The 22,587-nt window shown below is 34.1% G+C and overlaps 1 protein-coding gene across 1 annotated transcript in view; it reads right to left on the bottom strand.

The window, feature by feature from the left end:
• Window positions 1–22,587, bottom strand: part of l(1)G0020 (RNA cytidine acetyltransferase l(1)G0020) — a 200,151-nt gene that overhangs the window by 34,009 nt on the left and 143,555 nt on the right. Inside the window, exons 14-15 of the mRNA XM_090404566.1 lie at window positions 19,942–19,990; window positions 1,361–1,571 (exon numbers count right to left, since the gene is read on the bottom strand). Of these exons, the coding sequence (XP_090260692.1) occupies window positions 1,361–1,571; window positions 19,942–19,990 (260 nt within the window). The remainder of the gene's footprint in view (window positions 1–1,360; window positions 1,572–19,941; window positions 19,991–22,587) is intronic.

Below are 22,587 nucleotides of genomic sequence, written 5' to 3'. Positions count from 1 at the left end.
GCTTGACTAGAAATGCATGTTCTGGTAAGAGCATACGTTTCTAGTCAAGCTTTACTAAGAGATCCATAGCACTTTGGTCTTATCAGAATGACTAGAATCTGTTTCAGTCTTCCTTATATCCACCAACTCATCAGTAGAAACAGTGAGATTATGCAAATATCACGCAATTCTAGTGCCAATTGTCTCTGCTGGTGCTTTTTGATTTTTTTTTCTGTAAATCAAAATCCCCTGTTCCAGAGTGTACTTATACCAAGTTTGGTTGAATTTCGTCCAATACATGTTTTTTTTGCTAGAGGGCTCTGAAAACCTCCTCTTTAATTATGGTCACCCTGTACTTAATTGAGGTCATAATTTTATCATCAAGCCTGAACAAAAAAAAAAGTATCAGTTTTGGAAATAATGACCAGCATGGAACATACTATCAGAAAGTGGAATATTTTTGAATAAGGAGGGAACAAAAAAGCTCACCATGATATTGTTATTGTTTAGAACTAAATTCTGGATTAAAGATTTGAAATGAGTGGAAAATTTTATACAAGAAGTGTGGCCAGTAAGTGGAATTAAAGATTTTGCTAACTATTTGGCTAATTTAAAGGAGGGAGAGTCAGTAGTGTCTATTATTGGATGAAGATGGTAATTTATGAATTTTTGGCTATTCACACCTGTATATCTGGGGCGGCGGGGGGGGGGGGGGACTAAAAGATTTTCAGCAACTTCAGGAGGCCAAGAAGATATCTGTTTAGAAGTCTTTAACATTTTTTTTTTTTCTGAGACTTAGTAGGATCATAATCCAGGGCTTATAAGTGGTGCAGTCTCTGAGTAGAACATTCATTTTCTTTATACTCATCAGAATGGAGACAATGGTAGCAATACTTTGTCAGCTCTGGTAATAAATATGTTGTTGTCTTTGTAGAATTTACACAAAGTGTGGAGCTGCCTGTTTTTCTTTTTGGTGGCAACATTTGTGATAAGATGCTAGCTACGTTAAGGAGATAAGTTACACATGTCATGCTTTATATGCCACATGATTTCTAAAATAGGAACTTGCTGAGGTGCTACTGAAAAGTTGTGACAAAGGCTAAGCACACTAATGGCTGTTTTCTAGTCTTTTCGATAATAGGTTGACAACTTGTAGCTGAGTTTGCAATAGAGAAGAAGTGCAAAGATTATTAAATTTTATAATACGTTTATTTTATCTTCTGAAATTATGCTTTATACTGTAAATTATTCCATTAAAGTGCAACATGAATGTAAAACAGCACCTAAGTCTAGATACTCATTTACTCATTAAGCAAAATGGCTAAGCAATTATAATTTTTATAAAGCTTTATTTAGAAAAAAAAAAAAAATTAGAACATACCAATAATCTTTTGTTTCTTTATTGAAGAATTCTGTAAAATACTAAGGGCAAGAGATGGATGAAACTCCGAGAATTGATATGAAAGTAAAGCTGAAAATCTTCTTCGGAAATCTGTCCAGAAAGCTTCCAGCCAATCAGAATGATGTTCATCATCTTCTGTTCTGTTGAGGACTTTCAGCATTATACACGAATGCTCACCAGTAAGTTCATTCTGAAAAAGTTATACAACATATATAGTTTGAAAACGAAAATCCCTCATTTATAGAATTTATAGAGTAGGGTATGCAGGTGGTTTATTTATTACAATTCTGAAAGAAAGAAATAATCCCAGCATAATTTACTGCTCTTCAGCTCTTTGATTTTTGCCCTGAAATGTCTGAAGAGGAACAACTCCAGCAAACTCTAACTTTCCAAATCCACAGAGGGGTACAATTAGAACAAAAGAAAAATAAGAGTTAATGAACAAAAAGAACTGCTCTAAGTGCAAAACTCAGCATATCCTAGATAGATATTTTATGATAGACAATGTGAAGAGAATTCTTTTTTTTTAAATATGAATCTCACTTGTGAAAAGTTAAAGACTAATATTAGTATAATGCCATGGGTAGAGTAAAGATCAGATTAGGGCTTCCCAAACTCTTATGGGTCGAGATCCACTTTCGAAAAAGGTAATTTTTTGTGACCCACTCGCTTGTAATGCATATATTAAGAGGGGTTGAATAAAAAATATCGCTTTACTACTTTTACATTTTTTATTGAATACACTTAATTAATATATAAATTTATTAATCAGATACAGAATGAGGTCTATGTGAAGAATTGGCTTGTTTTCTATTTCTGCCAATGACGTCTTTGACATCCACATTGATATGTGTTATTTTCAGATGCAAGGTGTTTGATAACTGAAGCTTATTTCAAAATTTGTTTTTAATTCCCATCTTTGCCGAAAATCCAACTTCACACATGTATGAAGTAGTAAAAGGAAGCAGTACTCTTAAAGCTGCGGTAGAAAGAGACCCACACAAAATCAGCTCACGATCCACACTTTGGGAATCTGGATTAGATCATTGGGTAACTCAGCTCTAGAGCCAAAATATGGTGTACAAGATTTCAAGTGATGACGACGTCCGGCCACTCAAAAATAAAGAACATCTATGAAATGTGAGTTTTGAAGACAGTGATGACGATTAAAATATGTACTTTATTTTATTTTGTCTAAAACATTTATGCATTATGTGCAATGAAGTTTACGTACAATTTGAAATTTTTATAATTTTATACCATGCATTTGTTTCATAGTTGATATGTTTTCTTAACTTACATGAATTAAATAAAAATATATTTTTGTTGGATATGCCATTGTTGTTTATTTATATAATTAAAAAAAAAAAAATTTCAGAACCTAACCCTACTTTTTCTATGTGATCTGAGTCTCGCATAATGTGATTTATATAATGAGGCATTTCTATGGAACCTAACATCTGCGTTATACGAGGATTACCTGTACTGCATATCAGCAGCATTCCTAATTACCCTACCTATCTTTGCGTCATCAGCAAATAGTTGTATGCCACTTGTCAAATCCTTTCCAATATCATTAATGTACAGATTGAATAACAGTGGACCGAGTAGTACTGATCCTTGTGGTACACCAATGGTTACCTTACATCTTGCAGACTCACACCCCACATACTTTTTTGATATCAGTCAGTCAGCCATTCTCTTATCCATGTTAGTTGAAAAAGATAACAAAAAGTAGCCAGTGCAGATGTTCAAGCAGTACAGATTTATCCAGAAGTTTTTAATTTCAAAAGTTTCATTAGTATATGAGGACATGATCAAATATAATGGTAGCTTTAATCCATGCCTGCATTCATTGCAGGAAAAGTCATCGCAAGAAAATATGAAATCTTATGGTCACGTCATTCCCATATATGAAAAAAATAAATATTTTTTGTATTATTTATTATTTCAATTATATTCAATGTTCTGAAATTTTTTATTCTGTATGAAGTTATTAATATTCTTTCTTACTTAGATACTACAGGCTCTGTAGATGGAATAGTAATTTTTACAAAACTGGGATAGGGTGGTTAAGGAGAAGGGACAACATATTAAAGAATATTTAGAGATAATAGTTATTTCCAACTAATATTTATAGTTAACCATTTACATATTCTTATCAATTCTAACTATTAATAGAATAGTTATGGAGAAAGGACACAATATTTAAGAATATTTATTCTTCTAACCATTCACTATATTTCTGATCTGCACATTTAGACATCCATCATTTCAGTTATTAAATACACGTGTATTTTAAAAATCCTGCATAGTAAAGATATCCTGTATGCTGCTATCTGCACAGCTAGTTTATGCACTGTCGAGTAATTATATTAAATTAAACAATAATAAAATTACATAAAAACTTTCATTTAAATCAGCCTAAGCTAAATTGTCACTTGTGGCTTCAATACTAGTATTTTATGACACTAAGAAATTTTAAATTTTATTTTTAGTCTTCTTTACTGAAAAAAAAAAATATATATATATATATATATATTTCAGTAAATATATATTATTATTATAATATTATTATAATAATATATATATATATATATATATATATATATATATAGATGTATGCTCCCAAAGAAATATGTAATTAACTACTTCATTTGAGAACCATTCAAAAATAAATTGTAATGAGAAATATCATATTGTTAACAACTGACTAAATAGAGTACCCTCTCCCACCAATGAGCTGTGGATTCAAAACTCGCAATGTAATTATTTTTAGGCGAGATGAATTGTCATCTGAAAATATTTGCATTGGAGGAAAAGGTAAAAACTAGTATTGTAGCTGCAGATGGCAATTTAGCGTTTGCTGATTTACATCATTGTGATAACATTTATGTAATTTTATTATCATTTTCTTTAATATAATTACTTAAAAGTGCACCTACGATCTCAAACTAGCTCTGTAAATGATAACAGCACAGCATACAACATAATCTTTCCTATGCAGGAAAAGTGGAGTCGTTTTCAAAATACACGTGTATTCAATAACTGAAACACCTCATCTTCTGAATTATAATAAATTTAGTTTAATCCTTTATCCAAGTAAGTGCAAACAAAGTTTGCACATGAAAGTATCTTCAGGACTGGAGTAAAGTGGTACAACACCGGGCAACTGCTTGCAAAGGTGGAAAAAGTTGAGTAAGCTACCAACACTCCTATCTCGGTATCTCCCACAATGCAAAACACATCTCCTTGTGGATATGTATAATGTTATGCATTAAGGGAAGGGCCACTACCCAGACTAGTTTTGACCTTTATTGAGGTCTCTTCAGTGGGAGCCAGGCTCAAGTGGAGATACCAGTCAGAAGCATTAGCGAGGTCATCTCCTCCTATAGGAGATGCCAAACGGTGTGCCACCTTTTTATTAAATTACTCTGGATTTAGAGAAAGATGTTGAAAGTTTATTTTTCACTTGGTCAGACTATAATAAATTTAGTTTAATCCTTTATTCAAGTGTGTGCAAACAAAGTTTGCACCTGAAAGTATCTTCAGGACCGGGGTAAAGTGGTAATGCTTCTGCCTGGTATCTCCACTTGGGCCTGGCTCCCACCGAAGAGACCTCAATAAAGGTCGAAACTAGTCGGTAGTGGCCCTTCCCTTAATGCATAACATTATACATATCCGCAAGGAGATGTGTTTTGCATTGTGGGAGATACTGAGATAGGAGTGTTGGTAGCTTACTCCACCTTTGCAAGGAATTGCCCGGTGTTGTACCACTTTACTCCGGTCCTGAAGATACTTTCAGGCGCAAACTTTGTTTGCTCACACTTGGATAAAGGATGAAACTAAATTTATTATAGTCTGACCAAGTGAAAAATAAACTTTCAACATCTTTCTCACAATCCAGAGTAATTTAATAAAAAAAAGATTGCACACCTTTTGGCAACTCCTATAGGTAGAGATGACCTTGCTATTGCTTCTGCCTGGTATCTCCACTTGGGCCTGGCTCCCACTGAAGAGACCTCAATAAAGGTCAAAACTAGTCTGGGTAGTGGCCCTTCACTTAATGCATAACATTATACATATCTGCAAGGAGATGTGTTTTGTATTGTGGGAGATACTGAGATAGGAGTGTTGGTAGCTTACTCCACCTTTGCAAGGAATTGCCCGGTGTTGTACCACTTTACTCCGGTCCTGAAGATACTTTCAGGCGCAAACTTTGTTTGCTCACACTTGGATAAAGGATGAAACTAAATTTATTATAGTCTGACCAAGTGAAAAATAAACTTTCAACATTCAACTTCTGAATTAATTAAGATAAAATGTGTGTGTGTATCATATCTGGATGGGTGTCTAAGTGTGCAGAAAAGTAGTGAATGGTTTACAGAATAAATATTCTTAAATATGGTGCCCTTTCTCCCTAAACCACCCCATTCCAGTTTTGTAAATATTAATATTCAATCAACAGAACCCATAGTATCTAAGTAGGAATGATACATATAACTTTTTAAGACGAAACAGAAATTAGGAAACTCAGCGATCGATAAAATATTGCTTTCACTGTATAAGAATAAAAATATTATGAAAATCTAATTAAAAGCTAATATATAATACATAAATACAAAGAGCCTTAACCGTGAACTAAGTGAACAAAAGAAAGGCTTCAAAAGAGGAATGGGAATCATTAATGCTGTCCTGGAGCTAAAAATATTACTGGAAAGATCACTTGAAAGGAACAGGTACATATACATACGAGGTGTGGCTATTAAATAATGAGACTGGTTGCAAAAATGTGATTTATTATTACAACTTAATTGTTATCCCCACCTCTACCTATACACAGTTGCATACAATCTTTCCATTGTTGGAAGCAGTGCTGCAAGTAATCAGGTTATCTGCTTCAGTAGCGCTGCTGTTTTCTCCTTTACCTCATCCACTGCAAGTCTGGCTGACAGAAGAGCCGGACTTGCAGTGTAATCAGATGTGGATTTTCCCGTATGATCCAGAAACAAAGAGACAATCGATGTACTGGAAAAACTTCCATGTCACCAAGAACGAAAAAAGCAAGAATGAGCATGTCAAAACTGAAGGCAATGCTGATATTTTTATATATATATATCAGTGGCATAGTAATAGTTGAGTACCAGAGGGTCAGACAGTTAACCAACATTATCACCTTGAGGTTCTGGCCAAAATGAGAGAATGAGTGAGGAAGAAGAGACCCGATCTGTAGAACAATACTCCAGCCCACAGTGCACTGTCTGTAAAGCAGTATCTGGCTGATAAGAAGATCCCAGTGTTGGACCATCCACCTTACTCGCCAGACATAGCTCCATGCAACTTTTACCGTTTTTTTTTCTTTCTCAAAGTTGAAATCCACATTGAAGGGGACCCATTTTCAGTTAGTGGATGAGGTAAAGGAGAAAAAAGCAGCACTACTGAAGCAGATAACACCTGATGACTTACAGCACTGCTTCCAACAATGGAAAATTCGTATGCAAGGGTGTATAGGTAGAGGGGGGGGTAAGTTGAAGGGGATAACAATTCAGTTGTACAACTGCAATAATAAACCACATTTTTGCAACCATTCTCGTTATTTAATAGCTACACCTCGTATGTTTCATAGACTTTCAGAAAGCCTTCGATCAAGTAAAACACAATAAACTGTTTAATATTCTAGAAAAATTAGACTTAGAAGATCATGCACATAAACTTATAAAAATTATTTACTCCAAGCAGAAAATGTAGCTGTTTAACTCTGAAACTTCTCAAATGACAATAAAAAAGAGGAGTTAGACAGAGCTGCATCCTATCACCAAGTCTATTGATTTAATATCTATAGTGAGACAGTGATGGAAAAGATTGAAAAACAAAATATAGGAATCAGTATCAATGGAATAAAATACAACAATCTTAGATATGCTGACGATACCATTCTAATTGCAGACAACAGAAACAAATAATCAAATTAATGCACCTAATTGAAGAAGGTCAAGATTTTGGCCTACATTTAAATGCAAAAAAGACCAATTTTATGAGAATTTCAAAAGAAAATAGATCTGAGCCAGAAATATTCTTAAACAATATAAAAATTGAGCATACAACAGAACAAAAATATTTAGGTATCTACTTTACTGCAGATGGAAAACAAGTGGCCTTTGAAATGTGGTGCCACAGAAGGACTCTGAAAAATCTAATGGACAGAGCATGTGACAAATGCAGAGGTACTACAGAGAATGAAAACACAGAAATCTTTATTGCAGGAAATGATCCAAAGAAAAATGAGATTAGCAGGACATGTATTGAGGGGAACAGTAGGACACTAACAGCTTTAGAAGGAAAGATTATGGGAAGAGAATGAAGAGGTAAAAAATGAAGGACATGGTGCTGCACACCTCACACTGAGGAAGCTACATGAAGAGGAAATACATTTCCAAAGTATGTTTTTGAATTTAAATCAGGTTCTGCATAGAAACTCAATTTTCTTTCAGTTAACAAAATAATTAAATTCAATGGCACACTAAGATAGTTTTGATTTTTCATATTGTCATGATTTATCAATATGGAATATGGATATATTTTCGATGCTTTTCATTCTCACAAAGCTTTTCAACTGAAGGTGAGCTATCTGGTATAATCCAAGGATGGCAGAATTCATCCTTATGAAAACTAAGGTTGTGTTCATCCCACAAAACAAGCAAACTGGTCATAAGAAACTAAAAGACATAATATACTGACCTCATGGCATCAATTACTTCTCCTAATTCCAAACAAATTTTCTCACAAACATTTGTCCAAATTAATCATCCACATTGATATGGAATATAAACTCCAGGAAAAGAAAGAGTCCTGCAGGTCTTATAATGTCATAATTTCCTCCTTTAACTGTACTGGTCCAGCTGGTGGTGATGCTAAGGCATTTATATTACCAATAAACTAATATAATTCACAACATTACTAGAATAGGGGGTGCTTAAGGATCAAAGCTGTATAACTGAGAGGAGACCTCCACATTGCCTTTAAAGGAATGCGGAGAACAGACCAGGGATTCTGACCTAATGTCCAATCCTCACCTTCTCGTGGTGCACCCTGTTGGGTATCTACTTTGATACTGAATAAACGAGGATGGGCTGGCAATTTGGGATTTAGCCGACCAAATTGTATTCTTATTGGTTAAACCAAAATAAAAAATGATGGTACAACATGACAAAATTTCATGCCGGCTGGGGCATCACCCGGTTAAACAAGGCCCCTGTTGTTCGCCCTGGTTCCTTTGAGAACCAGGGCGAACAGTGAAAAGTCAGCTACTGGAACAAATCTGAAAACAAACCCCAACTCAACATCACCAGAGTTAAAGATCGGTACTATCAACGTAAGAAGCCTGAATGGCAAAGAAATGGAGCTAGCTGAGGAATTAGATAAGTACCAGATCGACATAATAGGGGTGACTGAAACAAAAAAGACCAAAACTGGTGAGATCTTTCTGAGCAATAAATACAAAATGTTATATTCAGGCAATGAAAATCAAGGAAAAGAAGGAGTAGCCATAGTATTCAACACAAAATACGAGGCTAATCTTCTTGAATGGCAGTCAGTCTCAAGTAGAGTAATGTGGGCAAATATGAGAATGGGGAACTGGACAATGAGACTTATTTGTGCCTATGGTCCCACAGAAGGTTCTACTAAGGTAGAAGTGGAGGAATTTTTTGACGCTTTAGAAAAAGCAACTGACACAATGAAAAATGTATGTATGTATGTCTGACAATGATGATTGTCAGACATACAAAAATATTTTGGGAAAATTTGGAGAAAAGAGCAAAGCTAATAATAATGGCAAATATCTGTTGGATTTCTGCTCAGGACATGGACTGGTTATTACTAACACCATGTTCCAACATAAAAATGTGCACAAATTCACATGGAGAGAAGATGCTAGGAATAAGAAAAGTCTCATTGACTATGTTATTGTTGATAGTCATGTTTTCTCCCTGGTGCAGGACACCAGAGTGTACAGAGGATTTGAAATTGGAAGCGATCACTATTTAGTCTTGAGCAGGATAAAATTGAATTTCATATTGAAAAGAATAACATCTAAGAAAGTTTTAAAGCGAATAAAAGTTGAGCAGCTCTCAGATGTGAACTGTAGACTAAAATACAGAAAGATTATTGAAAAGAAAATTAAAGAGTTTGAGAACAGGAATCAAACCTTGGAGATTCAGTGGCAAACTCTGAAGAAAACATTGATTGATTCTGCCAGAGAGGCATGTGGTGAGGTTGTGTGCAAGGATAAAAAAATCAGAACTCCCTGGTGGACACAGGAAGTTAAACAGGCAGTGAAGGAAAAGAAGAAAGCATATCAAAAGTTCCTGGCAAATAAATCAGCTTTTACTCTTACAGAATACAGAGACAAATGTAAGAAAGCTAAACAGTGTGTAAAACTAGCTAAACAAAAGTCATGGGAGGACTTTGGCAAGAATATAGAAAATAAATATCAAGAAGGTGGCAAAATATTCTGGAGGTTGTTGAAGAAGCTTAGGAATGGAGGAAAGAGTGCTGTAAAAGTAGTTAGAGATGATAAAGGTGACATGAAAACAGGAGAAAAAGATATCCTTGAAGTATGGAGTAATTACTTTGAAAAACTGCTAAATGAAACAAGCAGTGATGACAGCACAGTGGTAAAAAACACTGACCAGGCATGCAGTCAGGAATACATATCCATACTTGAAGTAGAAAAAGCCATCAAAAGCTTGAAATGTGGAAAGGCAGCAGGAGTAGATGATATTCGACCAGAAATGCTGAAGTATGGTGGTATAAAAGTCTTACAGTGGCTGCACTGCATAGTTCAGAAAGCCTGGACAGAGGGGACGAATTCCCAATGATTGGAATAGAGCTCTCTCTCATAGTACCCATATATAAAAAGGGAAATAAAACAATGTGAGAATTACAGAGGTATTTCCCTACTAAGTGTTCCTGGCAAGATCTATGCAAGTATACTTGAGAAACGATTGAGAAGAATTGTGGAAGAAAAGCTTGGTGAAGAACAAGCTGGATTCAGGCCAAATAGAGGCTGTCAGGATCAGATCTTCACTTTACGACAAATAGTTGAGAAAGCATGGGAATATATCAAAGATCTGTATTTAAGTTTTGTCCATTTGGAAAAGGCACATGACAAGGTGCCAAGAGAGAAGCTATTCAACACGCTGCAGTTATATGGTGTCAATGGGGCATTATATCATGCAATACTTAGTCTTTATTTGAGTTGTAAGTCAGCAGTTAGAATTGAAGGAAGTACAGGAAGATGGTTTAATGTTAAATCTGGTGTGAGACATGGATGTACATTATCCCCTCTGTTATTCATTATCTATATGGATCACATTATGAAGGAAAGTGGTATTAAACCTGATATCAAAATTGGAGATGTTAATGTCATCTCTTTGCTTTATGCGGATGATGTTATACTTCTAAATAAATCCGCTACAAGTCTGCAAGATTCTCTGACTAAATTGAATAGCTGTTGTAATAGATATGGTATGAAGGTCAGCAATAAAGACAAAGACAATGAAAATAGGCAGAATCATTGAAAATGTCAACTGTGTTATGAATGGAGAACCTGTGGAACAAGTAAAACATTTCAGCTACTTAGGCACGATTTTTTACTGAAGATGGTAAATTAAATATAGAAATAGACAACAGAATCAGCAAAGCTGGTATGGTGGGAAGTCAATTGAATAAATTCATATGGAATAAGAGAGAAATTAGTCAGAACACTAAATTAGCTGTATACAAGACAGTGTTCAAACCAGTTTTAACTTATGGATCTGAGAGCTGGGTCAGAAGTAAAACACTTGACCAAAGACTAGAGACCGCAGATATGAGAGTCCTGAGAAAGATTAGAGGTGTGAACAGATGGCATCAATGGCAATATCATATTAAAAATGAGGATATTAGGAAAGAACTTGACATTGTCAGCATCCAGGAATGCGTTAGCAGAGCTAATCTCAGGTGGCATGGTCACTTAAATAGAATGGGAGAGGAAAGATTAGCAAAACAAGTGTTCTCTGCCAGGTTGGCAGGAAAACGACCCAGAGGAAGACCAAGATATAGGTGGATTGATATGGTACAAAGTGCGTTAGACGATAGAAATATAAGATCTGATAATGTTGGAGTCTTGACAAGTAACAGACTGATTTGGAGGAACATTGTAGATAGGAAGTTAGTAATGATGTAAATTTTTCATGTAGTACTATCATATCCTGTACACCCTTTGAGGGTACATGGCAGGAATTTGATGATGATGATGATCATTACTAGAATACCAGACTACTCTACAAATGCTTGAGATCTTTTCTCACCAATGTTCTTTCAAAGTATAGTGTACATGTTCTAATTTCAACTTAGTGTTGATTTCTTCTTTATGAAACAGCAATGACAGTTGAAAAATTGAAACTGTGATATTTCTGAAGAGCTGTAGGTTTTTCTTTCTCTTCCAGGAGTTTATATTCCATGCCACTGTGGATGAGTACTTTTGGTAAAACTGCTTTTGTGACAAAGTGTGTTTGTTTGAAACCTGTGACTGGGATAACTAAGAATGTAAGGTTGGTAACTGTCAACCCATGCTGCATTTCCTTAGTTGGATTATTGTTTTCAGTTCTTCTGAAAGACTTAGAACTGATATCAAATTGACAATTGACATTTATTCTTTAAGGGTGAAGCAAAATGCTTTTCATATTCCGCGCTATCTGTTGTGGTTACAGTGATGGTAAAATTTACGAGCAGTTTGCTCGCCCTGAATGGGCATGGAGATTATGCATCGTTATAGGAGGCTAATATGGTTTTTGGTCTTCTATATTTGAATATGTCCGTTGGCTCGTATGCTGCAGCTTGTTGAACCAAATTGTTGGGATGTGTGGACATCTTTAGAAAAAACTTGGAAGCTAAGGTTGATATCAAAGTTGAACTAATGCAGAAGTCATATTTCCATATACAAGTAGCCAAAAGGGGTCACACCTTATCACTAAAATATCTGATTTAGAGATAGATGTTGAAAGTTTTTCCACTTGGTTATACTATAAATTAAAGATGCCAAGAAATTATATTCTTAGTTAAATTCTTTATCTAAGTATAAGCAAACAACTATGCCAGAAGAACTAAAGATAAAATGTATGTCTAATTTTAAGTCCTGTTCCTGCTAGAATTTATGGAAGTTACATAACATATAAACATATCTTGACAAAATATTATATATGCAGTTGACCCTTGAACAATGCTGGTTTGAACTGCATGGGTCCACTCTTATATGTGAATTTTTTCAATCATTATACTGAATTTTTTTTTTGGAGATTTGCGACAATTTGAAAAACTCATACACTGTTAGATTGTAATAGAGTGGAAATTTATGAACTCCTATCTTATCACAGTCTAACATGCTTTTCCAAACAAAAGAATGAGATAAATACAGTAAATTGCCTCTAAGTGCAAAATAAATAATATGTATATATGTATCAAGCATGTTCTGCTATAAAAGGGTAAATAAGTATGTATTTTGTGCCATTCACGGATGTGATTAAATTAATATTGAAGGTATAAAACAGTAACAGAGCATTGTATAAAAGAATTATAGAATCTAAGCACAAATTCAACAGTTGGGGGGGGGGGGGGGGAATCAAGTCCAAAGGTTACGGAGATGTACGCGAGGTAGCGGCTCACCCCAAACAACATGACGTCAGCATACGTGCGATAGCGGGGGAGAGATATGGATGCCATGACGTAGTAGCACTTGTGAGATGGCTGAACATCGAAAAGGATGAGAATCGCCGAGAAGAGGGAAATATAAGGGTCATGCGACCATGTAACAAGGCTTTTTGTTCCTGGATCTCCTGTGTGTTCCTCTCTCTCGTGGTGGCATAGGGTGCGAGTGCCCTCGGTATCAGAGGGATCCCGATAGGCAGCTATGGTCTCGGCGGCCGTATTCTCCGCGAAAAGAAGCAAGTCCGGCTGTCCACAGAAGGCCAGTTTCCTGTGAACCTATGAAGCACTAAAGAACCGAAAAGGGAAGATAAGTAAACTTTGTTTGCGTTTCACAGAATATGAATGAAAGATATGTGCCATGTTAATATGTTATGGAAAAGGAACATTAATGATATAGGATAAGATTGTATTGCTATCAGTTTAGAGGGATATTGAATTTAATCTTACTATCTGTCGCCGTGTTTAAGTTCGCTTTTATATTGAATGAAGTTAAGGATATGTTAGAGTAAAGAATTGGCATAATATAAAGAGATTGTGAAAGATATGAATGTTATCTTGTGTAGTCTGACAGAGCTACGGAGTTTTAGATTGATTGTGATAATAGTACATGACTAATGCATTAGCGAAGGTTAATATAATTCTTATTTTAGGAAGCTACTGTATAATATTTTATAAGTGTAATAGTAGTGTTTGAATATTATATACCTTGTCTGGAACTCCCTTAAGATGGGATTTTAATTTGTTATTATGTGTATCATCTTTTGAGTACAATAAACCTTGCTTTCGATTCTAACAAAGACTTTCTGTGATTTCTGGAATTCGATGCACCTCTTATAAAATATTAATGTGAACCTATGCGGGATATTAAAAGGGTATATTTTGGCCACGTCTGCAGGGTTGATAGGTATCATTAAGTACTGTCCCGAGATTACCTCTTGGTTGTTAATATTAATAATCTAATAGTGCTAAGTGGCGCAGCGAAACAAATAAATTTCTTGGCGTTTTACGAGGGGTAAATCTCAGACACTCTGATACTGCCTCGATCTCAAGGAAATTCCATTGTCCCTCAGAGGTACCACGTGTATTATGGAGATATAGCATAAAAGGTTAAAATAGTTGTGATAAGGAAGAAAGCGACGCAACAACACAAACCTCGCAGGCTAGAAATATTAAAAAAATTAAGAAAGAGTTAAGTATGTCATGAATTCATAATATATATATAGATAATAGTCTATTTTATCATTTACTACCATAAAATATACATAGATCTGTTATAAAAAGTTAAGATTTATCAAAAATTATGCACCACATAAACACTTACAGACTGTACATGGCACCATTTGCAGTTGAGAGAAATGTAAACAAATATAAAGATTCGGTATGAAATCATAACTGTATAAAATAAAAATTTTATAACAATTTATTCATTAGCATATAGACTAGGCTACCACGAAGAAATCATATTGATGGATTCAGTTTGGGCATGAATTTTACTTGTAAATAAATATGAATTTATTTTTCACATTATCTTTTCATTTTTGATGTCTAGTGTTAGTAATAGGTAAAACATCTACAGTAGTTAAGTTTTTAGGGAATACAAAGCTATATGCAGTTTTTTGAACAATGTGAGGGATTAGACCACTAATCCCTGTTCTGAGACTCATATTAAAACAGCCAGTTCAGCCGAACACTTTCTTAGCACAGGTGCTGATATCTCATCAGTACCTATTGCTGAATTGTTATTCAGTTTGTGCAACAGTTCCAATACCTCATTCTAATACACCTAAATGTCTACATCCAGTGAAGAGGTAGCAGTGAGCTCAACATCGCATACACGAGGTTGATAGCTTTTAACAAAATGGGCACTCATTAGTTGAACAACCTCTTCTGCAGCTGTAACCCTCATGCCATCTGCATTTAGAAGAGATTCTCAAATTTTCATTCTTTCTTTTACTTGCAGCATAGTGATAGAATTCTTGTGGGTTCTCTTTAGCACATAGGGCTAGTTTCAATGAAGAAGTCACATTTACCTATACGAGTTGCCAAAAGGTGTACCACCTTATTATTAAATTACTCTGGATTTAGAGAAAGATGTTGGAAGTTTTTTTCCACTACTGGTGAGCAGGTTATAACTTCAAGTTTCCCCAGGTCTAAAATAAAAATATAACACATGCAAATGAAAAAGAGAAAAAGAAAAGTAAATGAGATCAGAATTGTAGCAAGTATTAACAACTTAACTAGTGATAAGTTCAGTATGAAAGTGAAAAGATTGTTGCAAGAAGCAAGTGAAAGACTGACAAACTGAAAATTGTAAGTATATTACCTAGATATCATAAAATGAATTAAGAAGAATGGCCATCATGGCAAACAATTCGATGCATAGGCTGTGTAGAAGGAATGAATGAATGCAAATTTTTGGATCTGTAGACTGAATTTGAGAGAAGATTATATTAGATTTGTATAAGTGGGAGAGCCTAAACTTGAATGCATTTGCTATCAGGAGTCGTGAAAAACTAATAATTGGTATGAGACCTAATACAGATTGGGGAAAACTAAATTATGATGGGAGGAATGGTAAGAATCTGTGTGTAATACAACAATGTTATGAACTGTGTTACATTCAGGTGAATTCCACTTATTCACCAGGTTAGGGATCAGAGTACCAGTAAACACTAGAAATCGACAAAAAGCAGAACCTAGCCTTTATTTAGCTTGCAAATGCATAATGTAAATAATGCACTATATATCATTTGCGAATGCATATAAAAGCTAAATAACACGATAGGATATGCAAAAGTACAGTAAAATGAACAAAAGTATGCAAAATCAAGAAGTTAGTAAGTAAAGCTTTAAATATTTTGATTCTTGCGAGTCAACTGAGAGAAGTGCGTGGAAGGTCAGTGAAACATGCCAAAAGAGCGGACCACACACCGAGTATAAGGATTGTGGTTATATTTGAAAGGGGGCAAAAGAGGAGAACAGTTAAGAAGCAGGAGACTACTGTAATGTGAATGAGCATTATTATGGAAATGATTTTAGGAGAGAATGATTTTGATTTTGTGTTCATCTGGTTCAGATCCATCAAGATTATGCAAAGATGGCTGCATAAATAAGACACTAGATAAGAACAGAGATCTGCAAGTTGTCCAGCTGTGTCAAACAGACTATAAACAAGAGGATACAAAAAATATGCAGGTGGCTTATTATGTATGTTTGTATGCACGCGAATGCTAGGAGTATCAGAAACAAAGGGTTAGGGTTTGTTGCCTTTTTCAATATGTTTGTACCCTAGATTGTAGACATTAGTGAGACCTGGCTATCATAAGCAGGCATACTAAATGGTATTGAGTGTGAAGAATAGAGTGTTTTTAGAAAGGACAGACAGGATAGGAGAGGAAGAGGAAGTGCTGCTAATAATGCAATGATATTGAATGATCTGAATTCATTTAGTGTTGAGACCTATGGCTGTAATACTAGTAACAGTTTTTCACTTGGCAGGGAGTTTGAAGCCATCTAGTGTGGTGGAGGTTAACAAGATCAAATACATAGTGAGGTGTTGTTACAGACCTAGTGAATCAGTTGCTAGTGACGAAGAAATGCAAATCCAAATAAAGATGTTTTTTTTTTTTTTTAAATGTTGGGCACATACACTGGAGGTTGGTTGGTCAACCTATAGTACATAAGTAATGTGTATTGGTAGTGGGTTGGGAAAGGAGGAATTTGTTTACATTTGATTTGAATGACTTTAAATTGTATTCCTTGGGAAACACAGTAGGTGGGAGACTGTTCCACAGTGCAGAACTTGCACGGATGAAGAGGAAAAGAAATTTGTTCTATAACTAAAATGAAAAGCCAAACAGTAGTTTTCCGGCAACTTAATAGAAATTAAGGGGATAAACATCCTTTGTTGTTATATAGCCAGTAAGTGAAACTCAAGATCGAGAACTACGATCTATGAGTTTCATGCTGAAAAAGGCAATTCGGCACAAAGGTGGAGCGAGCTCCCTCACTATTCTTGATATTCTCTCATAATGTAAAACACAGCTCCTAGGAGATGTAATATTGTCATTACATTATGAGGAGAGGTCACTACCCAGACCGGTTTCAACCTTATAATGTAATTAGTAAAAATCGTGCCTAAGTAGCCGAAATGTTTTACCTGTTCCACTGGTTCCTCATTCACAACACAGATCATCAGGAATTCGTCCCTCTGTCCAGGCTTTCTGAACTATGCAGTGCAGCCACTGTAAGACTTTTATACCACCATACTTCAGCATTTCTGGTCAAATATCATCTACTCCTGCTGCCTTTCCACATTTCAAGCTTTTGATGCCTTTTTTCTATTTCAAGTATGGATATGTATTCCTGACTGTATGCCTGTTGAGTGTTTTTTACCATTGTGCTATCACTGCTTGTTTCATTTAGCAATTTTTCGAAGTAATTACTCTCCATACTTCAAGGATATCTTTTTCTCCTGTTTTCATGTCACCTTTATCATCTCTAACTCCTTTTACAGCACTCTTTCCTCCATTTCTAAGTTTCTTCAACAACCCCCAGAATATTTTGCCACCTTCTCGATATTTATTTTCTATTTTCTTGCCAAAGTCCTCCCATGACTTTTGTTTAGCTAGTTTTACACAGTGTTTCGCTTTCTTACATTTGTCTCTGTATTCTCTAAGAGCACAAGCTAACTTATTTGCCAGGAACTTTTGATATGCTTTCTTCTTTTCCTTCACTGCCTGTTTAACTTCCATCATGGAGTTCTAATTTTTCTATCCTTGCAGACAACCTCTCTGGATGAATCAATCAGGGTTTTCTTCAAGGCTTGCCACTGAATCTCCAAGGTTTGGGGTTCCTATTCTCAAACTCTTTCATTTATTCTTCAACAATTTTTGTGTATTTAATCTACAGTTCACATCTGAGAGCTGCTCAACTTTTATTTGCTTTAAAACTTTCTTACATGTTATTCTTTTTAATATGAAATTCAATTTTATCATGCTCAAGACTAAATAGTGATCGCTTCCAATTTCAAATCCTCTGTACACTCTGGTGTCCTGCACCAATGAGAAAACATCACTATCTGCAATAATATAGTCAATGAGACTTTTCTTATTCCTTGTCTCTTCTCTCCACGTGAATTTGTGCATATTTTTATGTTGGAACATTGTGTTAGTACTAACCAGTCCATGTCCTGAGCAGAAATTCAACAGGTATTTGCCATTATTATCAGCTTTGCTCTTTTCTCCAAATTTTCCCAAAATATTTTTATATGGCTGACAATCATTTCTTACTGTGCTGTTTAGATCCTCAACAAGGACCAACTTTTCCTTTTTCATTGTGTCAGTTTCTTTTTCTAAAGCATCAAAAAATTCCTTCACTTCTACCTTAGTAGAACCTTCTGTGGGACCATAGGCTCAAATTAGTCTCATCGTCCAATCCCCCATTCTGATATTTGCCGACATCACTCTACTTGATATTGCCTGCCATTCAAGAAGATTAGCCTCTTCTATGATGAGATATATGAGATTAGCCTCATATTTAGTGTTGAATACTATGGCTACTCCTTCTTTTCTCTGATTGTTATTGCATGAATTAACATTTTGTATTGTAATCAAGAAAACATCACATCAATGTCAGGCACAGAAGATAAAGTTGAAGAATCACAGATCACATGATTACAGAGTCTAACAGATATACTTAAAATCAAATAACTGTAAAACAAGGAACTGAGAGGTAGTGTATCTAAATGGACTATGCATTACACACTCTTCTGAATGGTAACAGGTGACAGCCATTGTGAGTACTTCTCTAACAGAAACAAGCAGCTATGAGATAAGAATTCCAGTTCTTGTTGTTTCATATGGATGGATGGATGGATGGATGGATGGATGGATGGATAGATGATAGGACAAGCATGGCACAAACAATGTAAAGCAGAGAGTGGTAGTATGAGGTATGCTTTTCTGGGCACTACTTAGTCTAAAAGCAAGGTCTAAATAATTTTTGAAAGGCATATTTGATCATCATTACAGATGATGTATACCTAATTCATACTGAGCATATGATGTGCATTTCTAATACATTAATGTATAGTGTCACAGGGCAGGTATTGGTGAGAAATGGTAATAACTTTTCCTTAACAGATATGTCCCTCATATCTAAATACCATGTTACACTCTGCTTTATCAAGACTGTTTTGAAGATTCACAGTCATCTATCATGAATAAACTGGTTGGTTACTCTGTATAATAATAATAATAATAATTATTATTATTATTATATGATATCTCCACAGAGTCTAAGCACTCACTGCAGGAGGTCACTCTATACATGATCCATAATGTAACATAATTCACTACACAGTATTTTTCTGTCTATTAAATTACATGAATTCTTTTGCTGATTTGCCTGTTTGCAGGACGAAAAAAAGATTGGAGGAGGGAAAAGAAATATAACTACCTCTGCATGAGATCAGCTAACTCACCTTCAATTTTTAAAAATTCTCATCATGATAAGCAGCATCGTTATCCATGCAAAGATACTTCTCATAGCAATGAGAATCAAACTACTCTTTTCTGTCATTCTTCCAGCTGCACTGTGGAGGCACTAATATGTAAACATAAATTTTTTAACTTGTCCCAATAAAACTTTTGTGAAATGCATGTTGAACAATTTCAAGTATTCATAATGTTCGCTTATATTAAAATAAAAAGAAAAAAAAGCATATTGTATTGAAAAATACCTCAGAAATTCTAATAGTTTTAATTTCATTTCATTTAATTGGTTATTTGAAACTAGAGCAAGTTACTTACTACAGTCTGTCTAAGGTAGACAGGAATAAATCCAGCTCTTTTCCAAAACCTGCAATATTGATAAAAATGTCTAATTGCTTAAAAAGAAATACACTGCAGTGTTAAGATTTAAAAAAAAAAAAAAAAAAAAAAAAAAAAAAAAAAAAAAAATTTGAATGATAACTTTTCTTAATGTTTAACAAGCAAAATAAGTATTGTTATAGTTTTGAACAAACAAAAAAAAAAAAAAAAAAAAAAAAAAATTCTGTTCATCATCATCATACGTATCAAGGATTTAGGCCTAGCATGGCCTGTTCCGGCCTTAGAAGTCATCGTTGAATCATTTAAGAGGACGTTCTGGTTTTCTTTTTCCTAATGGCTTGTACTTTCATTCCTTGAACGTGTTCCATCCATTTATGTTTATATTTTTAAATTTTTTCTATTACTGGTTCTTGGTTTAATTCTTTCATATCTTCATTTCTTTTGTGATCAAATAGGGTATACTTTGCAGTTTTTCTCATAAACTTCATTTCTGCTGTTGTCAATCTTTGTTTGTCTTTTTGTTTTATTGTCCAGATTTCGCTTCCATACATCAAGACCGGTAAGGCTAATGTATTGTATACTTTTAGCCTGGTTTGTTTTTGAACTAGGTTTGGTTTAAATATAGAGTTAATTACACCTGTTATTTTTAAATATTTTGCAATTTTTACGTTTATATCTTTTTCATTTTCATATGTGATCATACATCCTAGGTAGTTAAATGAATTCACCTGTTCTAAGATCTTGTTATCTATTATTATTTTAGTGTTCTTGCTGGATCTTGTCCTTTAAAGGCCATAGTTTTTGATTTTTCCATTGATATTATCCTACCATAATCTTTGGATATCTCATTTAGATTTAAAATAGCTTTCTGTAAGTTATCTTCAGAATTTGTAATTATTATTTTGTCGTCTGCAAAGAGGAGAGTGTTTAAGTTAACTGTAGGTGAAAGTTTAATTCCTTGATGTAAATTTTTACTCCATTTTATTATTATTTCATTTAAGTAGATATTAAAAAGAGTTGCTGAGAGGGGACATCCCTGTCAGACCCCTTGGTTTATCTCACTTGTATATGATAGCTCGTGATTTAATCTTATTTGTATTCAATTATTTTCATATGTACTTCTGATAGCTTTTAGGATATTATTTAGTATTTGTCTTTCTTTTAATATGAAAATAATATGTTTCTTTTAACTTTGTCAAATGCTTTTTCAAAGTCAATAAATGCAATATGTGTTTCTAAATTGTATTCTCTTCTTTTCTCTATTATTAATTTTAGGCAAAAAGCTGGATCTATACATGATCATCCTTTTCTAAATCCATTCTGTACCTCTAGAATAAAGTTTTCGGAATATTTCATTAGTTTGTTATTTAAGATTCTGATATATATTTTGTAACAGGAATTTAGTATACTGATACCTCTATAGTTTTTAGGGTCATCTCTATTACCTTTCTTAAAGATAGGAATCACAATTGCTTTTTTCCATTCTATTGGGGGGGGGGATACCAGTTGAGTAAATTTTATTTAAAAATAATAAGAGCCTTTCTTTGAATCTTGTTCCTGTGTATTTATATAGTTCTGAACCTAGCTTATCTTCTCCAGGTGATTTTCCATTTCTTGTTTCTTTCAGGCTGATTTCTAATTCTTCAGTTATTTCCTTTTCATTTTTGTTAATTGTTTGCCAGTTGTCTTTTTTAAAATATTTATCTGTCCACAGTTCTGTGTAGTAATTTAGAAATTCTTCTAATTTCAATTCAGTGTTTAATTTTATGTTTCCTTTGGTATCTGCATTTAGGTGTTTCAAAATCTTATATACACTTATTCTTATTTTATATAAATCATGTTCTAAATTAGAAACAAATTTATTCCATGATTCTCTATGTCTTTTTTCTGACTTCTCTTTTAGCTATGGCTCTTATTCTTTTATATTCTATTTCATCTTCTAATCTTTTACTGCTTAACCATTTGTGATAGGCTTCTTTTTTCTTTTTGATTATTTCTTTGATTGTATCATCCCAGATCTTCAGTTTTTTTTCTTTTATTGAATTTTTTTAGTCTTTCCTATGCTTTCATTTGCTGCTGCATTTAGTATCGCTTTTATATTAAGCCATTCTATTTCTATTTCTTCATTTTGTTTTATTTTATCTAGATATTGGTTAATTCTTTGTTCATATAGCCATTGTACATTCGTGTCATTCAATAGTCTAGTTTTATAAACAAATGTTTCAATTTTTCCTTCTGTTCTTGTTACTTGTAGCCATTTAGGTGGTAATCTTAATTTTATTTTAACAAGGAAGTGGTCACTGCTTATTTCATATCCTCTATGAACTCTAACATCTAGTGAAAATTTTGATGTCTTTTCATTTAATATGAAGTAATCTAATATTGATTTCCATCCTCTTGGTGCCCAAGTATATTTATGTATGTCTTTATGTTTATAAAATGAAGGAATTCATTATTTTTAGGTTATTATAAACTACAAAGTCAATCAATTTTTTACCATTTCTGTTTAGAGTGTGTTCTCCATATATTCCTATATTATTATTAATTTTCGTGTTTCCAATTCTTGCATTTAAGTCTCCTAAAATTATGTAATCATTTTTATTTATTTTATTATATATGTTTTGT

This window comes from Typopeltis vanoorti, chromosome 15, assembly GCF_054136105.1.
Source record: "Typopeltis vanoorti isolate ZY-2024b chromosome 15, IOZ_Tvanoo_1.0, whole genome shotgun sequence".
NCBI classification, from domain to species: domain Eukaryota; kingdom Metazoa; phylum Arthropoda; class Arachnida; order Uropygi; family Thelyphonidae; genus Typopeltis; species Typopeltis vanoorti.
This window is presented reverse-complemented; position numbering and strand designations above follow the sequence as displayed.